This window comes from Enoplosus armatus, chromosome 10, assembly GCF_043641665.1.
Source record: "Enoplosus armatus isolate fEnoArm2 chromosome 10, fEnoArm2.hap1, whole genome shotgun sequence".
Taxonomy (NCBI): Eukaryota; Metazoa; Chordata; class Actinopteri; order Centrarchiformes; family Enoplosidae; genus Enoplosus; species Enoplosus armatus.
In genome coordinates this window covers 17,911,172-17,939,143 of record NC_092189.1, presented here as the reverse complement: position 1 = coordinate 17,939,143, position 27,972 = coordinate 17,911,172, and the positions used below count along the sequence as shown (strand labels likewise).

The 27,972-nt window shown below is 41.6% G+C and overlaps 1 protein-coding gene across 3 annotated transcripts; it reads left to right on the top strand.

The window, feature by feature from the left end:
- Positions 1–206: 206 nt before the first annotated feature.
- rab28 (RAB28, member RAS oncogene family) lies at positions 207–27,429 on the top strand. 3 transcript variants are annotated; one of them, XM_070913497.1, is made up of 8 exons: positions 207–359; positions 5,942–6,038; positions 8,938–9,026; positions 10,942–11,071; positions 22,769–22,872; positions 22,976–23,053; positions 27,145–27,221; positions 27,355–27,376. In XM_070913497.1, the coding sequence occupies exons 1-8, from the start codon at positions 285–287 to the stop codon at positions 27,374–27,376; spliced, it is 672 nt and encodes a 223-aa protein (XP_070769598.1). In that variant the 5' UTR covers positions 207–284. The 3 variants fall into 3 exon arrangements, with proteins under 3 accessions (XP_070769598.1, XP_070769597.1, XP_070769599.1); XM_070913496.1 differs by having other exon boundaries at positions 27,145–27,429; XM_070913498.1 differs by lacking the exons at positions 27,145–27,221; positions 27,355–27,376 and adding an exon at positions 25,960–26,055.
- Positions 27,430–27,972: the final 543 nt, after the last annotated feature.

Genomic DNA, 27,972 nt, shown 5'->3' with positions numbered 1-27,972 from the left:
AAAATATTTGTAAACTGAAATGCCAAGTCGTGGCCTCCGGCTTGTTTTTCGGTGGATGTTAACCCCCGTTTTGACCGAAAACCAGTGTGCGTCGAGTTGGCAGTGTGTGAGTGGATCATGCCGAGCAGAGCAGCGGCGTTAGTAGAGTCAAAATGGCGTCTGTTTGCCCAGTCCACAGTCGTTTAATCCATCTGTGATTAGCTTGACATCTACATTCAGCAGCCTGTGACTATTTTCTAGTGTTTCGGTTTTCCACAGATACAGTCGGAACACATTTTAGCGTCATGTCGGACTCGGAGGAGGACAGCCAGGACAGGCAGCTTAAAATTGTAGTGATTGGAGACGGTGCGTGTGGGAAGGTGAGACCATCACAGACACACATATGAACTTAGACGTGCTCAACGTTACCGACAAAGATAGATTTCCAGGTCTAAATGTTCCACACCGACAGTGTCTTATTGTCTGTTACAGGTTAGTCAGTATCCTGCTGTTTACGTTGCTCATCCTGACGCTGCACCGTCTTCACAGTCACCATGGCGACCGACGCTAATGTAGCTAAGTTGGCTATTAGCTAACACCACCCATAGCTAACAATAACAACAAGACAACATAACGGGATATAAATAATGTCATAGTTGACATTTAGGATTATAACTATAGTCTAGACACTCTTACCTTCTACGTTCTTGCTTTGTTTAGTGTTTTACATGTTTAAAGGAAAAAAACATACTAAAATAGAGCTCATATACGTTGTCTCGAAAGTGCAAAAGAAAATTAAATGAAAAAAACGAGTCAGTCACTAATTCAGTGCCAGTGGACAAAAATACTACTAGATGATAATGAATAGATAGACAGATATCCAGCTTTGGGACTGACTTTACTGTAAAAGGGACTGGCCATAGCACACTATAGCATGCATTATATAGTAAATGTCCCCTTTTAGGACGCCAGGTTTATCAAAGTCAGCAGTTCAGCATAATTGAATTGTGATGCTTACCTAGCACATAAACACTGTATTGTTATTTGTTTATTTTTTAACTGAATATCCGCACTTCATTCATTGTTCCTCAGCAAGTTACTCCAACTTAAAACGTTACTCATTAGCATTGGAGACCGTATATGGAATAGTATTAGTACTAATAGTATATCCCTTGTGCTAGTACTAATGGCACAAGGGATAGGCAGGGACAGGTGGACACAATTTTCTTTTTATAATTACCATATTTAAAAAAAAAAAAAAAGAGGAGTAATGATAGAACTTTTTGTTAAAATGGTCAGTTACTGATGATTTCAGTCACCAGTCATACATAAAACCTATGTTTGTACAGATAGATGTAAAGAATTGTTTGAAGGGCTAACTATGTTAAAGTTAAAGTTACCTTATATAATTCAGCAGGTTGGTTTGGTTATTTCAGATGTAATCTACATGAGGAGACGCTCAGACTCAAGAAACTAGATTGTGAGGAAAAAGTCCATACGGTGGATGGAGGTTGATAAGATTTCATCTGGGATGTTGTGGCTCACTTGATGTCAGTATAGTTTGCAGTGAGAGACATGGAGGGGTAGAGATGCTTGAAGTGGGCAGCAAACTGTATTCTTTTTATTATCTAACCTTACCTTTACTGTAGTTACGTAGCCATATTGTTTATATAAGATTAAGGAATGTAACAAAACTAGTTAACAACTAGATTAGAAAATCTTTGGCATCCAGTGTTACTACTAACAACAGGTTGCCCATCCACACTGATCTCGGCTTGAGGATGACGGTGTTCATCCCAGTCAGAGCTTGAGATGGTTGAATTATTGATAGAGGAGAGTACTGTATGAGAAAATACTGAAAAATCTAAACCTAAATACAAGATAATGGACATGGAGGAATAACGTTTCTAACATCGCAAGGTGGACTGAAAATAGCAACTTACAGTAACTCAGTATTAATCACACATTGTAATGACTGCATGGAAAAGTAAAGATAAATGTTAGGATTAGTAGACAAACAAACAGCGGTGCAAGAACTGCTCTCTGTTTCTGTAGTGTGAACTGTAAAAGTCACAACTTTAAAAACATTTTCTTGGAAATCTATTGGCTTGTTTTACAAAGTTGATGGACATCTGTAGTTTTTATTCTGTCTTAAAGATACTATAGCATTATGGATTTGAATCTGGCACAAATCTGTTGTTCTAAACCTATTAAGTCTACCCAGCCCTTAATCCACACTCCATGTGCCTTTGAATGTAGTTGCAGGCTATGTGTCTGTGGTGCTGTGTTTTATAGTAACTGAGCCTATAGGCTTACACTCTGAACACATTATATGTTATTGTTTTGTTATGCTTTCATCTGCCATTCTAATTTTGGCAACTCACCAAGTTAATTATTGGTGTGGAGCCTTTGTAAGCTTAGGGCTAAGGCTTATCATAATGTATAATATAATGTATATATATATAATTATAAGGTAGTCATACCTGTTGACCATTGTATAGCCTGTTTCTATGTTTTATGAGACGTATGTGCGCAAATTAAACAGACAATAAGTAACACACGAGTAACACCTTTCAGATAACATCAACTTAAATTGTCCCTTTTATAATAGTTTGTTTAAAGAAAATGTTTCTCATAATTGTTTTGAATAGGAAGTATATCTAGATGATCATTTTTTACAGTTCTTACATTTGTCATACACTTTAGGGCTGCAGCTATAGCTCAGTGAACTTGGGGTAAAACACTGCACTGTACAGTATTATACAGTGTATGACAGTTGCTTATCCTGGCTGTTGCAGCTGGTGGTTGTTTTCCGTCAGTGTACCTCTCTTCTCCTGGCCAAGGACCCCCATATGCATTTGGCACCAGAGTGAGGCCCCATTTAAGAAAATTATGTCTGGACAGCCCCTGTGAGAAATATTTATGTTTTCTCATTTGATAGAATAAAATAACAATGGGAAGTCATGAGAGTCATGTGTGAAGACTTTGTTTGATGAATCTCTGAACTGTGAACAAATATACCTCTTGTCAGTGCATTATCTCTCTCGCTAAATCTACACAAGCTTTAGGACTTCTGTTAGTCTGGGTTTCCTTTCAAAACTACTGGACCGAATAATTCAGTGTGTTAATTAAAGTAATTTCAAAGATATAGATTAGAAGGCCTCACTTACATCCGTAACAGGAGGATTTTTTCTTGTCACACCAAACAGTTATTTGCAGCAAAGCACAGAGGTTGTCATGACAATTCAGCTGTGTTTCCTCTTCACTGCATCTCGAATCCCCGAATGAATGAGAGTAAATGTAAGGCAGGGACGTCAAGTGCTTTTCAGCTACACATCCCCTTTCGTAACTAATCTCTCCTTCCTCTGGGAGAAAGAAAATGAATGTAGCAGTAATGGTGAGACCCAATGAGAAAAATGAATGTTCTCATTCTGGAAAGTAGACATTTTCTTTTGGGGGAGGAGGGGCAGAGAACACACACAACTCAGTTCCCAGTAGATACGCTACATTAATAACCCTCCTCACACTGCTGCCAGGTGTCAGCTCGTCACTGTCTGAATGACTTACCTGCTTGTCTGTTTTGGGCAGAAAACAGGAGCCCTGCCCCCCATTTTGAGCAGGCACCACTGACTGACATCTTGAATGCCGTTTCCCCCCTTATTAATGTCAATTTGCTCAGCAAATTGCAATCGGATCAGTTTTTCTTGGACAGCTTTTTCGGCGGTATTTTTGCTTGTGGTTGGTTGTCCATTCAGAAATATAGGGAGATGTGGGAAGGCTTGTCCACCTGAGCAAGATGTTTTTAAAATATGGAGTCTCACATTTAGCCAGGCTCTTAAGGTGCTGGGCCTAACTTGCACACAGGTCTATTTTTCAACCTGAGTTAAAAGCCACTCAGTTTTTGTGAATATATGCTATATCTTACCCATATGGGAAAAAATTAGCTTTAGGTACAGGTCCTGTATACTGCATCCCAGCAATGGTACTTACAGTCAAACTCTTCAACAGAACACCAACATTTATATCTGTCTTAGCTGTTTAAGGAGAATTAAGAGCCACTTTTGATACAATGCTGCAAGAATGCACTGCATCTCTCATATGAGTTGCATCACATGGACAAAGTCAGCTTGCCATATTTTTTTCCCTCTCTCCCAGTTTCTTGTTTCAGTAGAACTTCCCCCATTTCCCGGCATTGGTATCATTGGTGACCCTGTGCTGTTCTCTGTTGGAGTGTCAGGATTACGCCAGCTTTTACATTCGCTGGTTAGTTCCAATTGTACGTTGGAAAAAAAGGACTACGTTGAGGGAGGAGAGCCAAGCTACTGGAATGCCAAGACAAATGGCCGACTAGGCCAACGTGAGCATGTGGAATAAATTTTTGCTGTCCGAGCTTGTTATTCCTGTGTTGTCAGTGATTGTTTGGGCTACTTAAATGGCCGATTTTCTCCTTGTTGCGTAAGTCACCTCTAGTAATCTTTCAGTCACTCTTGAGCCTGTGACATGCTCCACAGGCTGAGATTAAAAAAGTCTGTAGGTTAGTGAACTTTTAAAAGAAATAGGTGGATACAAGTTTATTCTGCACCTCCAAGGAAATGCTAATCAAGAAAGCCATTGGCAGAGGTCAGGATTACACATTCATTGGGTTTAATTAAAATATCTTTTCAAATCCAAGCTGGAATAAACATAAAGGTTTGACATCCGCAATGACAAATCAGTACCTAGAGAAAGCCAAATAGACGCTTGTTTACTTGAAGAACATTTGAGTAAACCACGATGAGGGTTTTCCTAATTATATTACATTGTGTCTTCCCTCAAGCCATTTTAAAGAAATCCAGTCTTATTTGAAACATTATTTGGCTAAACCTAAAGCTTTTGAGCATGAATGGAGGTAGATAAGGGCAGAGGCTCAAGTGAAAGCTTAGTGGATTGAAAGAAAGAATTTAGTTTGAAATCCTCTAAACCTCAGTGATTGTCAAGTACCACATTAAAATGCATTTGCTGCCACATGAACACTCAGGGAATCCCATTGCTTCACTTCTCTGTTGTGTTTATGTAAGCACACTGCTCTAAAGATAGCTAATAGACATTCAGCACTTTATGTTTTTCCCTATCCTCATCCATCAAAATGAATTAAACTTGGCATGTCAAGCCTGTGCTATGGATTCCCATGGATTTCAGGAGAGCCCCTAACATGCTATTTTTTTCCCTCCTCAAACACAACAGTGACAGTGATGGAGGTTTTATAATTTGTGGCAATTATTAGGTCTACAGTCTCTAGACATGACACATACTCTGACACCTGTTTTTGTAATTCACGTTGATTTTCACTGTCAGAACCGCGGCCGAGTGGTGAGACAGCAGAGGTGGAGGCAGACAATTACATCAGCGTACCTTTCAGTCAATCACAAAGTTTTTGAAGGTGCTTATAATGGATTCGTAATAATGAAATGAATGTCCGCATACTTCACGGTTGCATCGCCTAAGAATTATGGCTGCACGCTATAGTGGAAAAGAATCACAAGTGCTGTGATATGATAAATTATACCTTTGTATTTTTTAGAAGTATTAGAAAATGAAATATTGTAAAAAGCTTACTTTGGCATTTGGTCAGTGTGAATGAAATCAAAGTTTTTTTCTACATCTCACCACCAAAATATCACCTTTTCAGGAAGTTCTTTAATATACTGTATATTTTCTCTGGAAGGAGTTTTGCAGTATCTTGCATTTTGCCCTGAGCCACGCTGTGATTTTGACTTGGTTTTTATGTTATGCATATATATATGTGAATATTGTTTATTAGGCAGATGACATGCATAGAATCAAGGTTTCAGCTTTATCCTCAAGGCGTTTTCTTTTTAAAACACTTTAATGCTTTAAATGACATATTGTTAGTCCTGTTGATTGCTGCAGAGGTGTTCTGGCACTCATTCTTTGTGTCTCTCCCTTTGTCTCTCTGTTTCAGACATCACTCACCACCAGGTTTGCGCAGGAGGCCTTCGGGAAACAGTACAAACAAACCATCGGCCTGGATTTCTTTCTGAAGAGAATAAGCCTTCCAGGTGAGACACCTTCATAATCTTTTGGGAGTGCTCGCTTGTTCGGAGACTCAGCTCAGACTCTCATGTTGCACAAGCACACAGTGGCAGACTGCAGACCTGTTAATTTAATAAAATACTAAGGCTTTACTGAGTGGTTGTTTCTAATACTGTAGTACCGACCTTAAGGTTTTGGATGTTTTGTGTGTATTTAACATTGTCAGTCTTAAAAAGATCCAGAATATTAATTGAAAGTCCAACAAAGAGGCCCGTTGTTCCACCATCACTTTCTGCCATATTTTTATTTCTCATATTTTCTTGTCCTACCATTTCCAGGCAGAGTATGTTCTTCAGGTTAACTCAGGAGCTGAATGTGTCTTTTCTGGTAGCTCCTCATTGTAGAGTGTCTGCCACTTCTCAGGCTTATTCACTCTGAAGGCTCTTCTCTCCAGAGCAAACAGCACACTTTTTCTTTTTTTGCCTCCACAAGGCCAATGGACAGCTTATGTCCAAACGGGCGAGCCTTGCTCATAATTCTGTGGGCACAGTACAGAGTAAATACATTAACATTTTATATCCATATCGCTGATCCCCAAGTTCAACTGATCTTTGTCCTGCACCACATAAAACATTCATGTTCTTGTTTGTTTATGTTGAACCCGCAGAAATAAAGCCACACTCTGTGTCCCCCTTAGATCTGTAAAATAAATGTTTATTGACTAATGCTATATTTAGACGAAAGCACTCCATTTTTACTTCCTACCATGTGAAATGGGGATTTTCAGCATTTTAAATGACAAACTCTGCCAAGACCTAAGCTCCAGAAATCTGCAAAGTGCCTCCATTCTTTCATTACTAATAAAACAGCATTAAGCGAGGGCAAATTAAGTGCTAAAAGTAAAAGTTATGCTGATTTGTGAGTTGGCCGAAGGATTCTATTTTGATTTTGTGTCAGTTTCAGCTTATGAGACTTAGGAGAACTAAACCCCCAAAAATGTTGTGGTGGAGTCGGGATGAAAAGAGCCAACCATAAGCACAGGCTGGGCTCAACTCCTTAATGCGAACTCGAACAAATGCTGTTAATCGTCGACTTCTCTTTCCAGTAAGCTTCTTTCCTGAAACAATCAATGATCTCTGGAGTGTAAAACTGTTACCTTTGTTTAAATATAGTGTTCATACTGTACGTCTGTATCACGGGGACAGCAACAACACTGGCTTCAACACCGGAGTTGTTAAATGACCCATTTTCTGGGGAATTGGGTGTTGATGAGCTGATGAAGAGGAGGGTGGCTCTGCGAGCTGGGTGGTCCCAAACGTCGTTAGGACCCCCACCCTGCCTTGTATTGGAGAGGTTGTGTGGCTGTCCGGGTCTCTGTGGGGCTGTAAGCGTCTTTTGCAGCAGGGGGGAGAGTAGCCTATAGCCAGCGTTGGCCCCTCTCACCATGAAGGCCCAGCTTGTCAAACTTAATGTACATTTTCCAACGCAGGGAGAGGTGAGGCGAGGCCGACTGGCACACAACAGCCTCCTCTGTGTGTGCTTTTTATAACAATACCTCTTCCAGATGTCTCTGCCAAACCAATGAGGTACAGGCGGTGAAGGGGATTGACTAGAGGTGAAACTCTTGCTTGATAAATTCTGTCAAACTCTAACTTTGGAAAGCTGCTTTGTCTGCGTCCTCTTCATGTCACACTAAGAAGATAATTATCTTATCAAATTGCCTTTTTTTCCTGACCTCGTTATCAGTTTTAAGGTCTGTCGGGTTCACAATCGCAGTTTCTACTTCTTGCAAAGCCTAAGCAGAAAAATGTCAGCTCTGTTGAGTCAGCGTGAATCTTTGAAACATAAATAAATCTAGTGTCCAAGCATGGTGGATGGGTGGGGATGGCTCTTTATAACACCAAGCAACCGCTATTCATTGCACTCCTCAATGTAGCTTTACATTGACACTGTATAGTCTAGATGTAGTGACTGTGAACCTCAGCGTTTCCTTCCCTTGCTTTAAAAAGGGGACTTATGAAGGGGTTGAGTCGTCCAGCCGTGTCCACAGTGTACGCTCTGCTCCCCATCGCCGCTCCAGCCCAGCGCAGGGCCCTCATCACACCAACATAAACTCCTCGCTGTCTGGTCCTCCCTCCTCCTTTCTTTTTGACTTTTTTTTCAACCACCCCTTTCATTTTCCAGAGGAAGAAAATATTCATTTGGATTTGGTTTTTGTGCCCTTCTTTCTCTCTCTCTCCCTCTCATTCACTCCTTCTTTCTCTTTCCACAGGCATACGGACAAGAGTCTTCTTTTCCTCTTATTTTGTGTTTAATTATTGCTATTTTCCTTAACAGCACATAATTCACCTCACTTTCCTAACTTGGCAGGATATGGCACAATGCAAACAGCTCTTCACAGGCTAATAAGAAGTCTTTTTTTTACTGCCAGGGTATTGAGAATGTTTAAATTAGAGGGTAAGCGTACCTATTCCTCCCCCTCAATCTCTGGGCTGGATATTCTTGGATGTGAGGTGTGGGTGACCTGCCAGGCAAGAGCGCTTAGCATGAAAGATTAATCACTGATTTATTGTTTCCATTATGTACATCAACAACATTCACTTTTATTATAGAAATCGCTCACCCAAAATGCAGGTTCCAGTTACAGCTGACTCGTTATTTCCTGAGAATTACGAGCTTTGTTAAAACAAACAAGTTAATGATTAAAAAGGATAAAAACATCCGATATGGAAACCCACAAATTGCAGCATTATCACTCTTTTGCTCTATTTAATTGATTAGCAGACAAAAGCATTTTTAAGAAAAGAAAATGGGAATCTAAACTCTGAAACATCTATGGCCCCTTTTATAAAGCTGATTTGTACACATTTAAATGTCAGCCCTTTTTGATATTGGAGGTATTTCTGTCTCTTTTCTCCGCTGCAGGCAATTTGAACGTGACCCTGCAGGTGTGGGACATTGGAGGCCAAACGTTAGGAGGGAAGATGCTGGATAAATATGTATACGGAGCTCATGTAAGGTCACACACAAAGACACACCAAATCCTGTGCTGCCACTTTCTTCTGCCTAACAATCTTATTGTAGCATTTGTGATTTGTGCTGCAGCTTCCTCTTCTGCTCTCTTTTATTCCTCCAACATGAAGCAAAAATACTTTGACTCCAGTAGACTCAGGAGGGATAGTCAATGTGTAAATGTACAAACCAACTGCGGTAGATATTTGTGAAATGGCAATTGAAAGCACAGGAAGAGTTAGTTAGTTTCCAATTCCTGTATTGGTGACTCTGCTCAGGCTTATTATTACAGCCTTGGTAGCTTCATTCAGAGCCTGCCACTCCTTCCTTTTGGAGCCAAATCATAATAAACTGTCATTTGGATTCACAGTGAGCGTAATAGAGCTTTAAAAATCAGCGTGTCTTTTGACATTTTGATGTTTTGTGTCAGACTGAACAAATGTTGATAATACTGCACACTGTAGGTCGATACTGTGAGCAATACAAATATTTAAGAAACTATATTCTTAAACATGTAAATGTGTCCTAGTTTGATTGAACTTAGGAGTGGAGGGAAAAATAGGCCACTAATTGATCTATTTACTCTCATTTAATGCTTGTCCTGTGGAAAACTCAACAATGTGTTCATTAAAATGACAGAAGTCTCTGCAAACACCGTACTTTGTGTCTGTGTGCACTAGTTTGTACATCTGCCAGCAACATCAGCGTCCACAGGTAGCCGTGTTACTACAGATGAGTGCTATATGTCACCTCCAGAGTGTCTCTTGTTTGAAGAGGCCTACTTAAAGACAATGGTTTGTCTAATCCGAGATCCAGACTGTAGCGAAAGATCGACAATTTGTCACCGCTATACGCAACACACTTTTGTCATGTTTGTCTATAGACGCTAAACAAACATTAGTTGGAGATTCTTTTCTGTTCCTTGAATGTACCTGGCTTTAAAAATATATATATATTTGCATTTTCTGTGCCCTAATAGTGTGAACTGTCTGCAGCACTTCCTTTACTGTCTCTCTCCTTCACAAGCAAAATGTCGTACATCATAGCCACATAACGACACTTTGCTTAGGGAGTTTCTCGTCAGCGCTGTATGCAACTTTCACACCTATTGTTCAGCACTGCACGTCCTGTAATCAATCATGGCTGTTCGGAGAGACTCGCAGTAATTGTCAGAGGCCTAAGCTTTCGTCACTGACTTTGCGTGTTGTGACAGTGCGTGTCTGCCGAACAAAAAGCAACAGACACCCCTTCAGTCGTGTTGTATCCTGCAGTAACAGTAGAGACATTTACCTTGGCTCACGTTAATTTCCAGCAAAAGTTTAAGTAGTGATAGCGGATAGTTGAGCTATGTGATTATTTGTCAGCTCTCGTATCTGCGTTTACTCTTTGATTAATTCATGCGTTCATGTAAGCAGCAGCCCCTTCTGTTTGCTCAAACATGGCTCTGGTGTTGTTGCATACGGTGGTGAGGAAAATGTTTTTAGGCAGACAGCTTTCAGTCATTGGCTCAGATAGTAGGTAACCAAACCTCACCTCTATTCTGCACTGTCCTTACAAAACTGGGAACTGTTTAATGTACAAACCCCAACTTTAAGTTTAAAACAGATCCATGTGAATTCACACAGTCTTACTTAGATCATAATAGTAGTGAACCTACCTCAGATTGTGTGGTAGTGAGTGTGTCCCCTTCGGTGTGAGTCTGTCCCCTACTCTAAGAAGAGGAGCAGTGCCACCTACTGTTCCCTTGCTCCCTCAGTATTACTCGTGTTAATATGAATGAATATGAGGTGAATGAATATGAAATGAAGCTGTGTACTCACATCCTGTATCTCCAAGCGAGGGGTTGTAGAGGTGAGCTGCTCAAATCAAAGTCTGAGGACCGTGTCAACATTGTTCCTGTATGTTTTTCCAACACAGGGGCTTCTCCTGGTTTACGATATCACCAACTACCAGAGCTTTGAGAATCTGGAGGATTGGTTCAGCATGGTGAAGAAGGCCAATGAGGAATCTGATATCCAGCCTGTTGTCTCCCTGGTTGGGAACAAAAGTGAGAATTACACACACATAAATGCACAAACACACATTAACTCCTTGTTTTTCAGCAGGGAGAAAACATAGCTGTGTAGTCTATCAAGTTTGGAAATTGCTTTATTTTCATTTCTATTAAGTAGCTGCAAATTAAATTAGGTTATCTTAGATTTATTGGACTGAGTTTTTCTCTATTCATTTCACCCCAACGCATTTTTCATTTAGCGTGTCTGTGTTTGTGCGTGGAGGAGTGAGTGTTTGATGGTAGCAGACGTGTTTGTTAGAGCACCAGATAACTGATCGGCGCGATAAGCCAGTTGATAAGAGAGTGAGGTTTTGGAGCGATGGGAATGCTGATGTTTGTGAACTCTGGGGAGTGACTGACGATGATTTAAGATCCCCGGGCCAATGGACCTAGGGCACCGCTTATCTGTGCCCCCCCACCCTCCCTCCCAGTCAGTACCCGTCTGCCCCCCCCCATCCCCAGCCAGAGCCTGCGCTCCTGTCCTAAGTCATTGGTTAAGGAGAGGAACTCGACGTTAACCAGACGGCTCTCCTCCTATCAGCCTGCACCCATCCACCTATCTCCAAAAATAAAGAGTAATAATGATGACTCTTTTTAAACATCCCCTTGACAGATGTGGAGTCATGGCTGCCGCCGTGTTATTGTAAAGTGGGGCGTCAGTGTGTGTGTGTGTAATGGTGACTGTCCACCTTCCCGGGTGATGATGAACGGTCAACAGAGTGGTGCCTGCTCACAGGAAGCTCTCGCTAATGTTACTCAACGTGGGACCACAGGTCATGGTTTAATTCGCCTGTCTGGAGCAGATTCTCTTGTCTTCGCATCCGTTGCATCTCCTAATGCCCCGGCTTTAACGGTGGGCGCCTCTGTATTTAGGCTAGGTTTTGGGTTGTGTGGGTGAGTGTGTGTACTGTAATATTTAAGTAGTGTTCATCCCGCTGTCAGGCTCCTCACCCCCACTCTCGCACAGTCATTCTCCCCCTAATGGCTCTATTGCTGAGAATGGCCCATGTGTGTTTTTTTTGCTCCAACAGGCTGAAAAAAAGAAAAAGAAAATCCCACACAGATTGCCCCGCTAGGAGCAATCAATTACCATGTGAGACTTTATGAATCCCTGAACCTTCCCATGGACTCCTCTTTTTTCGGGGAGCTTGAAGAGAGTTAGTCTAGCTATCTAGCTGGAAATATGCACACCTACATTTTTGTTTTACTTTTTTTTGCTGAAGAGCTTCTAACCTTTTATTGTATTGTAGCATATTTGTTTTTTTCTACAACTTACATATACTTAGCACATACCAACAACATATGAATACACAGCATTCTTTTGGGAGAGGAGTTTAGATTTATTTTAAATGGTTCCCATGATGTCTGACTGAGTGAGGCAACATGTTTGTGACAACCGAAATAGAAGTACAGACATAACAAGGAGCTTATAAAAACACTACAGATGTATGTCTCTGCGAGGGCTTGTCTTAGGGGAGATTGTGGTGTTTCACCACTCTTTTTTTTAATGTTTCCACTTAGATAAACCTAAGGTGAACGCTGGCTGTAGATGTCATGTGCATAGTAGCTGTAGTTGCTGGTTAGAGCAGAAAGAGTTATACATATGCAGCTTTTTTTTTTTTACATCTACTAAAAGACCTGTTACAGTATTATAAAAGTGTTGTTTTTAACATAGAGTCAACATGGAGGCTACAATCAAATGCGACTCTGTTTGGCTTACTAACAGTACCTGTGCTACCACATACATTGAGCTTAAACTTCCTGAATTACCCTGAATTACCCCGTGCCTGCCTTCTAGTTTAATTTGAACACTGTCTTCTTTACCCAGTGTACGGTAATTGAGCCTATGGACCAGACTGGTTCATTAATGATGCTGTCCCCTCCTCTCCTTACCCTGGCCTGACTACCCTCCTGTGCCATGTCACTGCTGGGGAACAACCTTTCCTTTCTTCGGCTTAGCATGGCCGGCTGGGGTTAAGTGTGCTTGTTAAGCACCAGTATGCTGCACCCCCATGCCCTCTACATGCTGCCCAGAGCCTTGTGTTAAATAATGGCACTACTTGTAACAATTCAGAGAGGAAGCCAATGAAATGTTTTATTGAGGGCACACATATGCACACACAATTATTTATGCAACTGCATGTACACGCACACGCAGACACTCACAGAGAAACGTGCGCTGAGGTGAAGCGACACACTTGTGGAGTTTCTGGGAACACATGGGTAATGGAAGAATGCTAAGCTCTTGGTCTGTCTAAACATACTATAACTGTTTATTACAGCGCAGCCCAGTGTAACACCGTATGGTACACAGGAACCTCTCAAGAGAAATGTTGGCTTGTTGCGCAGTCATCTCCTCCACCACTCAAGTGTTTCATTTTTAGTAGACTAATAAGTGCTGTGTGTTTTGAAAGAGCTCCACACGATAAATTCTGTTGCTCTTTGCTTAACAACAGCTGCATTTGGCCTGTTTCTGTTTGTCAGAGACTGTCTGAAAGTCACTGATATAGAAAATATGGCACACTGTTAGTAGCCCTAATCCATATTTTGCATGTTTTTGTGTCATATTATCATTGAATGGGACCATCACCATTTTAAAATGGCTTATGTTACTGTTCAAAATTAGAACACATATTTCTTTGCAGACATTAAGCTTGTGTCGTTTATCAAACCAATTTGTTTTTATTAAGTGGGGATCGCAGGACCCCTGCTCGCTCCCCACCCATCACCCTTCCCATTGCTAGCGCTCTCTCCCTCAGGAACTCCAGAGCATCCATCATGGGCTTGTACAGCCCTTATTTGGGTGACTTAAATGGGTTCAGTTCTCTTAACCCCTCCTCATCACTCATGGCTTTTTGCTCAGAGGTTCTAACACTGTTCACTGCCGATCCACTCAGGCCTGCCATGGGAAACGTTCCCTTCTGTAGGGAGATAAGGTCCCCGCATGAAGAGAATTTGTACACTCAATTACGTCTTACCTGTCTTTCTCTTCTGCTCTGTTTCCCTTTCCCCTTTCTTTCTTCTCTAAGTCCCTATCTTGCACCATCTCTCAAACACACTTGCACATTCATTTTCATCCCTGTGCAAACATTAACTCTTTCAATCACACACTTAGACCTACTCTTAACGCTTATCTCTCACATGTGTAGACTAACACTTCTGCTGTAGCTGCTTTTACTTACAGTAATGTCTTTTCATTGGCTCCATGTCTCTGTTGTGTTAAACAACATGCATATGTTTGCTTTCTGCACGCTACGGCAGATCTCACCGCATACCGTTACCCGTCGCACTTCTCTCTCCCCAGTTTTCCATCCAGCCATGTGAAAGTTAAAGGGAAACATGGATCTCCCCTAACTCTTGATTCTCGTGAAGCATGACCTTGCCACCAACATTGTTGGTCTTGAGTTGTTTGGCGTCTTGGCAAGGCCTCAGGTGCAGTTGAAGCCTTCCCCCTCCCCAGCTCTCTCACCCCCGTCACCTCCCTGCCCCTGTAAAGCTGCCACAGTTCCTGTCTGTTCAGTGCAGGCCTGCACATTTCTTAATAGAGAGATGCTCAGAAGTCCAGGAGCGCAGAGGAGCTCAATGCGCTTCTGTTTTTGGTTTAGCTCAAAAATGTTTTTCCTGGCTCAACCCACTCGTACTTAGGTCCTCTTACAACAAACTAAAAGGTCCTAATTGCCCCCAAGGGAAAGGTTTAGCCACAATAGACATGTGGTGGGACAAAAGCCCAGTACTCTTACCCGGCACCCTCACCCCTCCCCAGATAGAGGGGATGAACACGTCAGCAGTGTCTGTTTTGCACTGTGGGTAGTGCGACCACAGGTTCGACACTGTAAAACATTATATATACAGTATATAGACGTAGTAAGGCACGGTGTATGGTTGGGTAAAGATCTGGAATGTTTACAGTTTACAGAAAATCCAGTGTTTCCTGTTTCTCTTCCCTTTTTATTAAAGGTAAAGGGTCAGAGCAGACGTGTGTATCAAATTGTCTCAGTAACCGCACTGACTGTAGGCTGCTGTCTTTCTGTAAGTCTGGAAAAGATGGGAAATAGAGAGTCAGGTTACAACGAGGATACAGAGGGATGATTAAAGAATTAAAGCTGTATTACACAGCGGCTGATAAGTCAGTGTAGAATAACAGCGGCAGATGCTGAGACGTGTGTCCAGCAGTGATGAAGAAATACTTTCTAGGGTTTGTTTAAGCCTACTCAGGTGGCTGATAGGTGGTCGTTCCCACACAGAGCACTGCAGCCAGTGCCAATCAGCTCTGATACTAAATGAACTCAATGCTAAGATTTAATTGTAATAACTGCTGCGAGACCCAGCTCTCGTCCCTACACTCATCTCTCTTGACTCTCATGCCTGTCGAAACATGGAAAGTCCTCATTCATTTTAGCCATCCATAAAGCAAATATTGTTGCACATGCAGTAGATGATCAGTCTTCGCATACCTTCTTGTGTGGCAAGTCATGGGCCATTTGAGTTGCACAGCACAGCTTAGCCACCTGACCTGAGTGCAGCCTGGAACCCTCATCACGCTCAGGCTGTACTTTATTTCTCCGTTGCTCCACAACATTGATATGGAGGAATTCCTGGAAGGGGCCTTGCTGACACAGCGTTGGGTAAATAACCGATTGATCTGGATCCACAGGCATATATTATAAATGTATGTGAAATATCAACATACATTTTCCCCTCCGTTTTTGCTAAATCTACTTTTTAGTGGTGTGAGATATTACATCACTGTCTTTGCACCCTGCTCCTGCTTCAGGTTTGAAGTTGGTCGATATTTGCTCAGGCAGTCGTGAGCAGAACACACTTTTCCGTGTAACAGTTCACTGCTGTGGCCCGTCCAACGCATCACTGCTCATAGGAAGACTTTATAATTATGAATAGACTTATAGTGATGCTATGCGTACAATTACGAAGGCTCCCCTGTGCTCTGTATAATTATTATAGCTCATAGTTAGCCTGCCGGCTCACAGAGGCATGTGTTACTGCTTGCCCATAAAAGACCACTTAGTTTAACAGCGACAGGAGAGCTTGGAGGACATGGCCAGTGAAACCCTGGGTAGCGTCTTGTGCGGTCAGCTCAGAACTGGGCCTTTTGTTCACTTTTCACGAGTCCTGGGAGCCTGTTAACCCAGCCTGCAAGGCCCTCGGCCCCATGTTTTACTGTAGCAGTGACAGCTCGGCACTCCAGCTCTCTCCCTGCCTGTAGAGCTACTGCTGGACACTCTCTGTTTTACATTCCCTGACCGGGGAGGAAGACCACATTGTTTTACTAGCCGCTGTGGAGTATCTGATTATGTTTGAAAGTGTGAATGCGCGTGTGTGTATATGAGCATGTGTGTCTGCACGTGTGTGTGTCTGCACATCGTTTCATGAAGAACGATCAAATGACAAGATGAGCTGTGATCAATGAGCTGTCGACAGAACACTTCTGACCTAGTGGAAAGCGAGTCCCCTGACGGTCCCGGCCCGTTTCAGGCCACCGGGGCAGGGGCGCCGCAGCACAAAGAGCGCTCTGTCTCTGTCAGGATCCCCCTGAGGACTCCTGCACGGGCCCCGCTCACCTCGACAACACCAGGCTACTAACAGCACTTCATCTGTCTGTACTCACTCAGAAAAGCCATGATAATATTATTTACTTGTATTCAAACTTTAATATGCAGAATATTTCTAATTATTCCAGCACAAGTTAAATTCTCATAGATCCAGTTATACAATGTCCAATGTCATCAATAGCAGTATAGAATTGGCTGCAGACTGCCAGAATATTTTGCAGCTGTACTGTTGCACGAATTATGATTTCCTCAATTGTAAGTCTGTTAAAGCGAAAGTTAATATTAAAATCATTTTCAGTTTCAGGTACGTTTGCATTCAATTTAGATGTTCCAGTCCTCCAAAAATAAACATTGCCTCGTGTAAACAATACCTACACTGTTAAGGTCTAATGAAATGTGCCGTTTGCATAGTTACTTGACTTCTGAATGACTGCATAGTGTCTGAAGAGTAAAGAAAATACAACTTTTTCTCTGACACTTCTGTATGATACTGTATTTCTGAAAAAAACAATTAAACTGGGAACTAGCCAGTACTTTTTTGAAGGAGAAAAGTAGTTGTTCACATTTACATTGTGTTATCCATATTTTAATATAGGTAGAGACTTATCACATCGTTCATATTTCAAAACGTGCCGTTTTTATGAGCTCTCTCCATGTCATGTAAACCAGTTGGACCCAATCATTTAAATGCGTCACATAAACTCCACTAGTCATTTCGTTTTACTAGGCACTTGTGCTGTGAAAGCTAAATCAATGTCTAATTCAATCAGGCATCACACAGAATAATTCTTTATACTTTTATGGACTTTTTAAGCTAGTAAAGGTTTCCCTGTATCTTGTACTGGAAAATTTAAGGGTAAATAAAATGTCACTTGCAATTAATCTTTTCCTGTTCGCTATCAGGCTTTGAGGGAAAATTATTCTGCTGCTTTTCAGACTCTTGCAGTTTAATATTAACTTAAAGTGTTTTTTAAGTGTATTTTTTTGTCCATCTTCCAGGATGAACTCTAAGCTAAGTTTGCAGAGATGTGACAGATGTTTGCTCAGAATGGATTCAGAGATAAAAATATACCAATGACTCTGTCAGTGTATGGACAGAGATGGTTCGCCAAGTCTGGAATAAAAAGCACAATTATGAGCGAAATCTCAACACGCTATGATAAATAAAGTCCAACATGTGAGGACATTGTCCTGATGCAGTCATGTAAAAGGCCGCTGTGAGTAGAAGCACTTTTTCTGCTTCAGAACTGAGAACACTGTTCATTTGACTTTTAAAGCAGAGTGTAGCAGCAGAGAAAGTTCTGTTTTTAAACTTAGTGGTTCCTGGTGAACAATGTGCTCAGACAGTTGTAAGTCATTCCATTAGGAGTTGGATTTGGTTTTGATAATCCTTTCCCTCACTATATAGTCTGAATTGGTTCACGGTCGTCATTGAGGGGAAACTGAGGCAAACCCTCTTAACAGGGTCTTAAAGGCGTAGTGTGAGGTAATGTTGGAAGTGATAGGCTCTCCCCTGGGGTTGATTAGGCTCAACCCTGTAACTTTCACTTAATGTGATATGACCCCTCAGAGCCCCAAAGTCTCTGACAACACACACACACGTCCCACCATTACTACCACATACAGACACACACACACACACACACACACACACACACACACACACACACACACACACACACACAGTTCACACATTCCACCCTCAGCCCTCAAACTCCCCACTGCACCAACTGCTGTTTAGTTTAAAACGAGGCTGCCGGCAATTAACTGTGTTATGTCAAGCTTATTCTCTGGCTGTTGCTCGCTGGATAAACTGTTCCAATTGGTCCCCAGCAGCCGACCCGGTAGAACAGTAAGTAGGTGTCTCTGTTATCACAGCATGGTTTTAAAAAGCCCACTGAGGATCACACAGCGCAGTGTAGGATTTCGGGCTGGTTAGCCAACGTAGAGCTGTTGTTTCGTCTGTGTCTTTGTATGTATTGGTGATCTCTAAAGGAAAAATCCATCCTCGAATTTGTACATTATCCACATTTGGCCTGTTACTGTATCAGTGAGAATAACAATAACATAATGTGTCTGGAAATGCAAAAGGTACATTGCCAGTTTTTGGTCCTGGTGTGAATTTTCCCCTTTAAAGCGAGAGTATGTAACTTTTTAAAGAAGAAATAACACAAATCTTGAAATTAAATCTTGTTTTCATCAATAAAAGTAGCTTATGGTGGCCAATGTAAGCTAATGTTAACAAACCTTAGGTAGACACTGCCCTATAATGGACATTTCTGATGTCTGCTGATTTTATTAATTTCTTCTACTTGTGCCACTGTTTCACTATGTTTTAGCATTAGCATTATCCAGTAATTGTCACTTGTGGCCACAGTTGCAGTTGTTTAGCCGAAGTTATGAAACAGGCCTGTTACATTACTTTTTCCATTTTTAAGAGGAAGAATGTTATTTCTTCCTTCAAAGGTTACAAAGAGTACGTTTACATGCACAAGTCTTACCCTGGTTTTGATTTTACTTGGGATATGACTTTCACATGGAAAATGAGAAAACTGGTATCCGGGTTTCTGATCATGTTTGTGCAGGGGTGTCTTGATTCCTCAACATCTCAGCCACTGATGTCTCTATCAACAGAGAATGTTCAGAAACTTGGATAAGGTGTTGACTTGCCACAGTATCCCAGTTTCTATCGGAGTACTCCAGCTGGCATAACCAGGTTTCTCAAAACCAGGATAAGGACATATCCAGGTTTCTGAAGCCAGGATATGATGTTTGTGCAACTGGGATACTTTCCATTATTTAATTTCAGTCATTGGCAGTTGGTGCACTATCTGCTTTACAGGGAAGGTAAGGGTATTGGTTTAAAAGCATGCTCTAGGCAGATCCATCCAACCAAAATCCAACCTCCTTACTAATTTCAAGTTTTTTAGTGACATAAAAAACCTCTCCAAGTCTGTCTGGCTTCAGGATAATCAGGTCTGCCAGTGAGAGGATTCTTTCCATGAAGGAACTTAGCTGACATCCCCACAGACACTAACTTGTGGAGAAGAACATCCATATTTTCTTCTCATTTGGTTGTGGTCCCATTTATGTAATAGGTCACCGCAATAACAAACCAGTTATTTACGGTAAAAGCCTAATTTATCCGCCAGATATTAATCTCTAACTGTTGTCTTGTAATTCACTGCAATGACAGGCAGACCTTTTAAACAAACACTGATGGTGACCAGAGCGAGGGAGGGCCATCGCTCTTGACGAGTGATGATCCCCTCCACTATCTCCATGCGCTCGGAGGCCTAAACAGTTTATTTCGTGTTTGCAGTCACTTCCTAGGGGTTGTTAAGCTGATGTACAGTTTGACAGAAATGGAGGGAAACCAGATCATCGGAGGAAGATTGTTTTGACCTGATAAGTAGAAATGGGTACATTAGGGAGAAAAATGGAGCAAAACACTAAAACTGTGGGATTAGTCTTGTGTTCAGTTTACACAGACAGATGCCACATGCTGCAAAGTTCTTTTATGTGAGAATGTGGGCCCACCTACAGTATTATGTTGTGACTAAAAGGAGCTGCGCACTTGTTCACAAACCATGAACTGCACCAAAAACATGCAGTCTTTTTATGCATATTGGTGTAGGTATCCATTATAATATATGTTGATTCTAACCATGAGGTCCATTTAGCAGATGTTCTGGGGCTTTCATTCCTATCATATGATCTTAACCTTTTCCCAGTTGTCATGGAATTGTAGAAGTTATTTTTAGCACTTTAATCTTAAAATGTTCAGAAGAAAATGGAAATTTTAACATCCATAATTCCATGACAACTGGACAAAACCTAATGTGCAAACCAACCTTCCCAGGGGCTGCAGATGGAAAGCAGCTAGTAACTAAAACTGCAGCTGCTAAACATCAACTGACACTTCAATTCATAGTTCAACTGCTGTCACTGCTCACTTAACAACCAACCAGGGTTTACAGCGCATACACTAATACACAACTATCTCTGAAACTATCTCCCTCAACTTTAACTGAAATATCAAATGCGTGCATGCGCCGACCGTGCATGCAGCCTGTTACAATCTAATCCTTGGGGACCAATAAAGTATTTCTGATTCTGATTGTTTCATCGTTTACAGTTTGACATTTCAACTGCTTTTATTTCTTGCACTTTAACTGCCAACTCAACTGCTTTCAGTGCTTACTCTTCAACTGTTAGATAGTCTACATTCAGGACTTTTAAACTGAAAAGCTGCTATGCAGTGTTTAAACTTGAAACAAAACTTTCAAATGCCTTCAGCGATTACACTTCAACAGACACCTCATACTCCGTCAGTGCTTCAACTTCAACTGACACTTCAACTGCTTTAAGTGTCGACTTACCATCCATACTTAACATCTCGTATGCAAACAATTAACATTAATACTATGAACTTGTTTAGAGGGTTTGCACCTGCATTTTTCAGCGTAAGCGAGCACACTTCAGGAATTTTGCCTCTTCTAGTTTTGTTGCTGTTTTCTGGATTTGTCTCTGTGGCTTACTTCTAAACTTCCCCTCCCCTTGATGCTCATACCCACCACAGGCAGGATTCAGAAACCTCACTCACTTGTACATCTTTTTTACTTACAGTAACGTGCCTTCCTCAGCTCCTGAGCCACTATGTTAACGTTGGCTAATCTGACTGTGACACATGATTGATAACCTTTCCCAAGTGTGCAGGATCCAAAGGATTAGCAGTGTTTACTTCTAGTAGCATGCTGGGTACCTCCGCTGTTAATGACTGGAATTAATAACCTGCTGACGCCTATGAGACAGCTATGTTTATGCACGGGCAGAAACATGACAGTCTGCCCTGGACATTGAGTAGTTGTGAAAGTGTCTGCCCTTGCCCAGAAAGGTTTGTGTTTATATGTCACTTATGATGATGGTAATATTCGTTTTAGTCTAAAATGATTCTTTCCAAATGTATTTTTTTTGTGGCTGTGGATTGGCCTTTAACATTTTTGGGTCATATGACTTAGTGAGATATTAATAATACAGGATTAGTGCACTGTTTACATTTCTTCCTCGTAATGTATCTGTCTCTCTCTCTTTCTCTGCTTCTAGCTTTATCCCCCACCCTCCCTCACACACACACACACACACACACTAAGGGGCATGAGAACGGGGTAAATCCTTGACAACTTCAATGAAACCTCACACAATGAATAAAACTCGGGGGGAAGAGAGAAATGCAACACCGTACAGTAGCCTGACCTCCTCCAGCTACCATAGACATGTATGCACCAGATACCGGGCGTGGCCGTCTTTCCGCACAAAGCCAGAAATAAAGAGCGAAGCTATTGCTTTCAGCAGCAAGACCCCCAGGTGACCTTCCTCATCGACCCCAGCATGACCCCATAGTGAGGAAGGAGAGAAGCAAAGCGCCCGGTATCACTGCACTGGAGTCAAATGCACATCACAATAGCTAAAAAGGAAGGTGCTGTCATTGTGTGCTCACAGTAAATCAGCATGAAGGTGACAGTCCCAGTTCTTGGGCTTGTGTGCCCACCTTAAAGGGCGGCACACTCATAAGTCAAACTGTTTTCTCCATCTACACTCTCACTGTGAGTGTAGCCTGAAGACTTCGGTCATCCACGTATTGTTTCTTAAGCATTTCTCCACAGCTGGGCTGGTTTGTCTGTTTCGGGTCAAATAGAGGTTCATGGCTTCAGGGTTCAACTGTACTAGGTTTACACTGAGGAATGTGTCGCATCAAGCTTTAATACCAGCTGGGAATGGAAGCTCGGGGCTACTGAATTTATCATGTCCACAATCAAACCCCCTGAAATGACTCCCTCCATGAATTAGAAAATGCAACAATCAGTAGACTCTGCAGCTGGGTTTGAAAGCAACATAACAATTGAATTATGCTTTGTTTTCACATGCCTTTATGTGCACTACGCTTGTACACTAGGCAGATCCCCTTCCATCTTAATTCAAGTGTAAACAGTTATCCTTTTCTGTTTATGTTCAGATACGTGACAGTTAACCCCGCGAGAGTGCAGTATAACCACCGTATAAATCTATCTACCTATCTTTCGTAAGTTTTCTCACATGCCATGCTGTGTTTCGTCCACAGTCGACCTGGAGCACATGAGGACAGTGAAGGCTGACAAGCACCAGCGTTTCTGCCAAGAGAACGGCCTCATCAGTCAGTTTGTGTCGGCCAAGACGGGGGACTCGGTTAGTACCAGCTGATTCAATAAGTCACAATTAAAATGTGGAGGACAGAGGGACTTTGATAAGACTAACCATGTCCTGTTTTTCTTGTTATCTCTTTCTCCAGGTGTACCTTTGTTTCCAGAGAGTGGCTGCCGAGATTCTTGGTGTAAAGCTTAACAAAGCAGAAATAGAGCAGTCCCAGGTGAGCCATAATGGCATCAAGGTCTTTCTCTCAAATTTCACCTCTTAAGCCACATTTAAATGGCTTATTTGCTCCTAACTAGGATAGAAAATGTACACTTTTTATCTCTGCTTTGCATTTAACCAGTCACTGTTGAGAGATCTCACTGCTCTTAAATGTATAATTGAATGGTAAAAGAGTGAAAGTAGCTGGTGATTTTTCCGGGTTCCTCTCTCCAGGCATTAAGTGTAATGTTATGCCGGAACTTAAGGGAGGTCACCGTGAGTGTGTTAGGTCAAAGGAGGTCACCACACACTGTAAAGGACCTTTTGTTGTGTAAACATGGGTTTGTTACGTCTGCCTCCTGTGATGGTCTACCTGCCACTGACACTGCCCATCTGTAAATAGACCCACATTGACCACATTAACGCGTGAAGTCAGAGGTTAAAGGTAGGCAGTTGTAGGGGTGAGGAGGTTAGGATTGGCTGTCTGATTTATTTGGTTTATCTCCCACTGTTTTGGGTCCAAACAGGATCTCAGCTTGGCAGCCAGACTAAGGTGCCCAATGGTGGCAGCTGTAGGATTTACAAGGTCACCTCCCCCAGAGGCATTAATCCTGGGTCTGATATGACCGGTTGGAGCCACACTGGCTGGGTAGTGGTTGATGATCCTGGGGGCCACAGAGAGGTCAGGACCCTCAGAGAAGGGAGAGTATGTAAGGGAAGGACTGGCCAAATTCTCAAGCCCGTCTCCCATCACCAACACTGCTGCTGACTAACTGAAAACGACCATCGACTAATGGAGCTGTCCATCCACTTTCTTCTTCCTCCTCCCCTCCCTTGATAGCTCTGTCAATAAAGCAAAGTGCTTTAATCCAGGCTAATCAAGCAGGGTGAGTGGATGGATCCACTTTGCTCCTCATGGAAAAAGGCTAAGACTAGTTGACAGAAACACACCAGACTTGACAGTGTGATGCAGTTTCATAAGTAAATACTATTGTTACAGTAAAGTGACCTCATTATGGTGGCCATAGCTCATAGAGACATATGACTTCAAGACTGTACAGGACTGTACAATACAGAATCTCATTTCACGGCTGTGTGAGAGTGATTGCTTTCTTTTCCTCATCAATATATTTGTGTCAACAGTAGTTCAAACTTTAAATCAAGAAAAGTTAAATTCTGAGGATATGCCACGTTCTGAACACATTCAATACATACTGACTGTCTACTGGTTTGGTCTATCATTTCCATTATTGATTAATCAGATAATTTTTTTCTCAATCAATTGAGAGAGTCAAGTCGGAGTCCAAGTGATATCTTGTTTGTGTTAAAAATCCAAAGATATTCAGTTTAAAATGATATAAAACAGGAAAACATTTGGGAAGCTGGAACTTTGACATTAAAATAGTTGCAGACCAAAATTCAGTTCAATTCAATTGTTTCATTTCCAGTTTGCTCTACAGATCTACAGCTCTATGTTGTCAATTGTCCATCTAGAAAGAAAGACACTGTATACAAATTCTTAAAAAGACAATATATTATAATGTTGGAGATGTGAAGGAATGACACACTGAGTTTGTGTCATGGATATAGAGATGAGGCTTTGAGCAGGTCATGGCTCTGGGTCTAGCCGTGGGGCCAGCGAAGCCTCATTATCAGCTGTCAGCTCTAGAGAGCTGAACATGAGGGTCATAACCCCTGACAGTATTATATCTGCCTGGCAGCCCTCTCCGTCATGGTCCTCTGTCTGTTGGATCAGATAGCAGGCCGCGGATCACTCAGTGACTCCGACACCAGGCTTCGGCAGCTTGTTAATCAGACAGCCAACCAGGGCCTGCTATTCAGCCATGTGGTCTGTTCCTCTGTGGTTATGCTGCAAGAGTCCAGCAGCCTGTTGCACCGCTAAGATCAAATGTAGGCTAATCTGAACTTGAATTCACGGTTAAGTCCAAGCATATGTGTTCCTAAAATTTAACAGCTGCCCCGGTAGACTGTAGGGAAAAGTCAAAACGTACAAAGTATAGCTTCAAAATGCTCTAAAAGGTGTAAAAGATTTCCATAAAATAGCTAGAGACTTTGCACATTAGTCAGAAATATGGGATAAAGTGTCTAAAAGACCCAGAAGAACAAATACTGCTTGGTTTATATTGCTACATCAGGCATAACTTCACTTTTATTTAATATTTGGCTTTATCAATGATTATTTATTCATGGTTATTAGTAGTAAAACTATCTACTATCACATGGACAATTTACAGTATTACCAAAACAATTATTTCATTAATGGTAGTAGTAGATTAATAGAAAGTGTATCTAATAATCGTTTAAAAGATGTACCAAGCATTGTCTGGCTTCTGCTTGTCAAAAGTGATTTTTTTATTTTTTATTTGTATGATAAACGTATTATCTTTTAACCTTTTAACCATCACAACAGGCTACTGGAAATTGTGATGGGCATATTTTCTGAATTTCGTCATTTTATCGACTAAACGATGAATAATAAAGAGATTAAACGATAATGAAAATAATTGTTAGTTACAGCTTCAATTCACAGTGTTTGAAGTGTATTCCTTTGTTTCTCGAGTTCGACGGGAGATTTTTGGGTCATAGTTAAAATAATTAAAGTCAGTAATTCTGGTTTAAAGTTGGATTTTCCACAACATGCACTGTTGGGTTGGTTGTGATATCTATCTGTACACATTGATGTCATGCTTCACTTGTTTTTGTCTGTTTCTTACATTTCTCATTTCTGTCACTCTGTGACGCCTTCCTCATCCTTTCCTACTCATTGTCCTCACCCTACTTGTCTCTGGTCTCCATTCTTCTCACTCTTCATCCTCTCATCATCCTCTCCCACGCCTCGGTCCTTGTCCTTTTGCTTTCCTCAATCTCTCTCCGCTGCTCCGCCGTGTTGAACCTGCTCAGAGGATTGTGAAGGCTGAGCTGGTGGACTACCCGCAGGACGAAGGCCCAATTAGACAAGAGAACAACCAGCAAAGCAAAATATGTTCTGTTCAGTAGCTGGAAGTATGTCTCCACAGTTACACAGATATAATAACAGTTGCTTTGTAGTTGTAGTGAATATCGCAGTCATGGTAGATGTACCTGGTGCCTGTGGTAGAAAATGTAGAGAAACCCATCCGGCGAATAGAGTCAAGTTGTTGCGTTGTGTTATCATAGAGTTGACAGTATTTTGCTAAAGTCTTAGGAATCTAAGCTATGTGTGTTTCGCTGAGTTGGCTGAGAGTGATGTAGTGAGAAAAACCTTCATGATGGCAACAGACATGACTCCAGTTTGACCTCCAACTGCCTCCTGACCGGTTTGGGGGCGGGGGTGGCCAAAAATACTGACCAGTGTCTGAAATCATTGCATGCATTTTGAGCCATGTACAAAAAAATGTTAGAGGAATGGTTGTGGGAGATATGTTTATTGCTGTCTTGCCACAACCATATGAGAAGAAGGATCTCACTCTCATGTGTGTACATGACATATGAAGCTACAGCCAGCCGCCGGTTAGCTTAGCTTAGCATAAAGACTTCCTGGAGTCTCCGCTAGTTGTCTGGCAAGTTCATCCACCTGGCCAAGAAATAGTCTGGCTCATAACCCCCTGTAAGACTGCAACTTAACAAACAAGGTATAACATGTCAATCAGTAAACTTTAGAAGTGCTGGTAGGCGTTACCGTGGGAGAGAGCCATGCTAGCTCTTTCCCCCTGCTTCCAGTCTTTATGCCAAACTAAGCTAATCAGCTGCTGCTTGTAGCTTCATACTTACCATAAATACATGAGAGTGACATCGATCTTCTCATCTAACGCTCGGCAAGAAAGTAAAGAAGTGTCTTTCCAAAGACGTCTATTCCTGAACTATTGATTTAATAAAGTACATAGGCTTTATTTCACTGTAATGAACAGTTAATCTCATTTATAGTATAGATTCTCGCTCTCTAGAAGTCTTTGTGAAGTTGTAAAATATGGGGGACTTCATTTTTTCTGTGGCTGGGTGGATGTACTTTGACATTTAACCTTGAGATCATTTACATCTTTGTTTGTATTGTTGTGGCAGCTTTTTAACTCCATGTGTGTTTATCTGTTTATCTTTCCACCTTTCCAGCGTGTGGTGAAGGCAGACATTGTGAACTACAGTCAGGACACCGTGGCCAGGACAGTCAACCCCCCTCGCAGCTCCATGTGTGTGGTGCAGTGACCCCTCTCCAACACACACACACACACACACAAAAACACACACACACACACACACACACACACACACACACACTTAAAGATGTAAAATGGTCTTCAGTCAGTATTCCTCAGTATTCAGGATCTTTGGGGTGACTGGATGAAATGTGTTCGGAGTGTGTTCTCTGTATTCCTGTGTGTCAGTTGTACGAGTGAGATGAAGAACAGACCGCGTGGTTTTGAGGCCTTGGCCTGTAGTTTGGATATTTAGCAGGAATGATTTCTTGGGTGGTTCACCAAAAAGGAAATGGGACCCTCCGTTTTTTTAAGTTTACACGCAGCTATCATTTTATTTCTATGACTCATCTTAGATAAATATAAAAAAAGAGTCTTTGAGCGATTTCTATGTTAGTATGAAGCTGGCTGTTTAAAGGAGAAAGGCAACTACTGTAATCAGTCACTCTGGTAATTGAAAATATTTTTATATATAAGTACATTTTCCTCTGCTTAGGGACATTTGTTTCAGTGATTAGATATAAAGCAGTGTATTTCTAAACACCATCATAACCAGAAATCCGCCTCCGTCCTTACGACTGCAAAGTAGATACGGTTTATGGGACATAAGCAGCGAGTGTAAAACCAAATGCTCTCTCATAGGATTATTTGTGGTGTTCTTTTATGTCTGTGGTGCTCCTCAGTTGAACAGGAGGGAAATAGGTGTTAAAATGCTGTAGTGGACTGAAATGAATCTCTGTTTTCA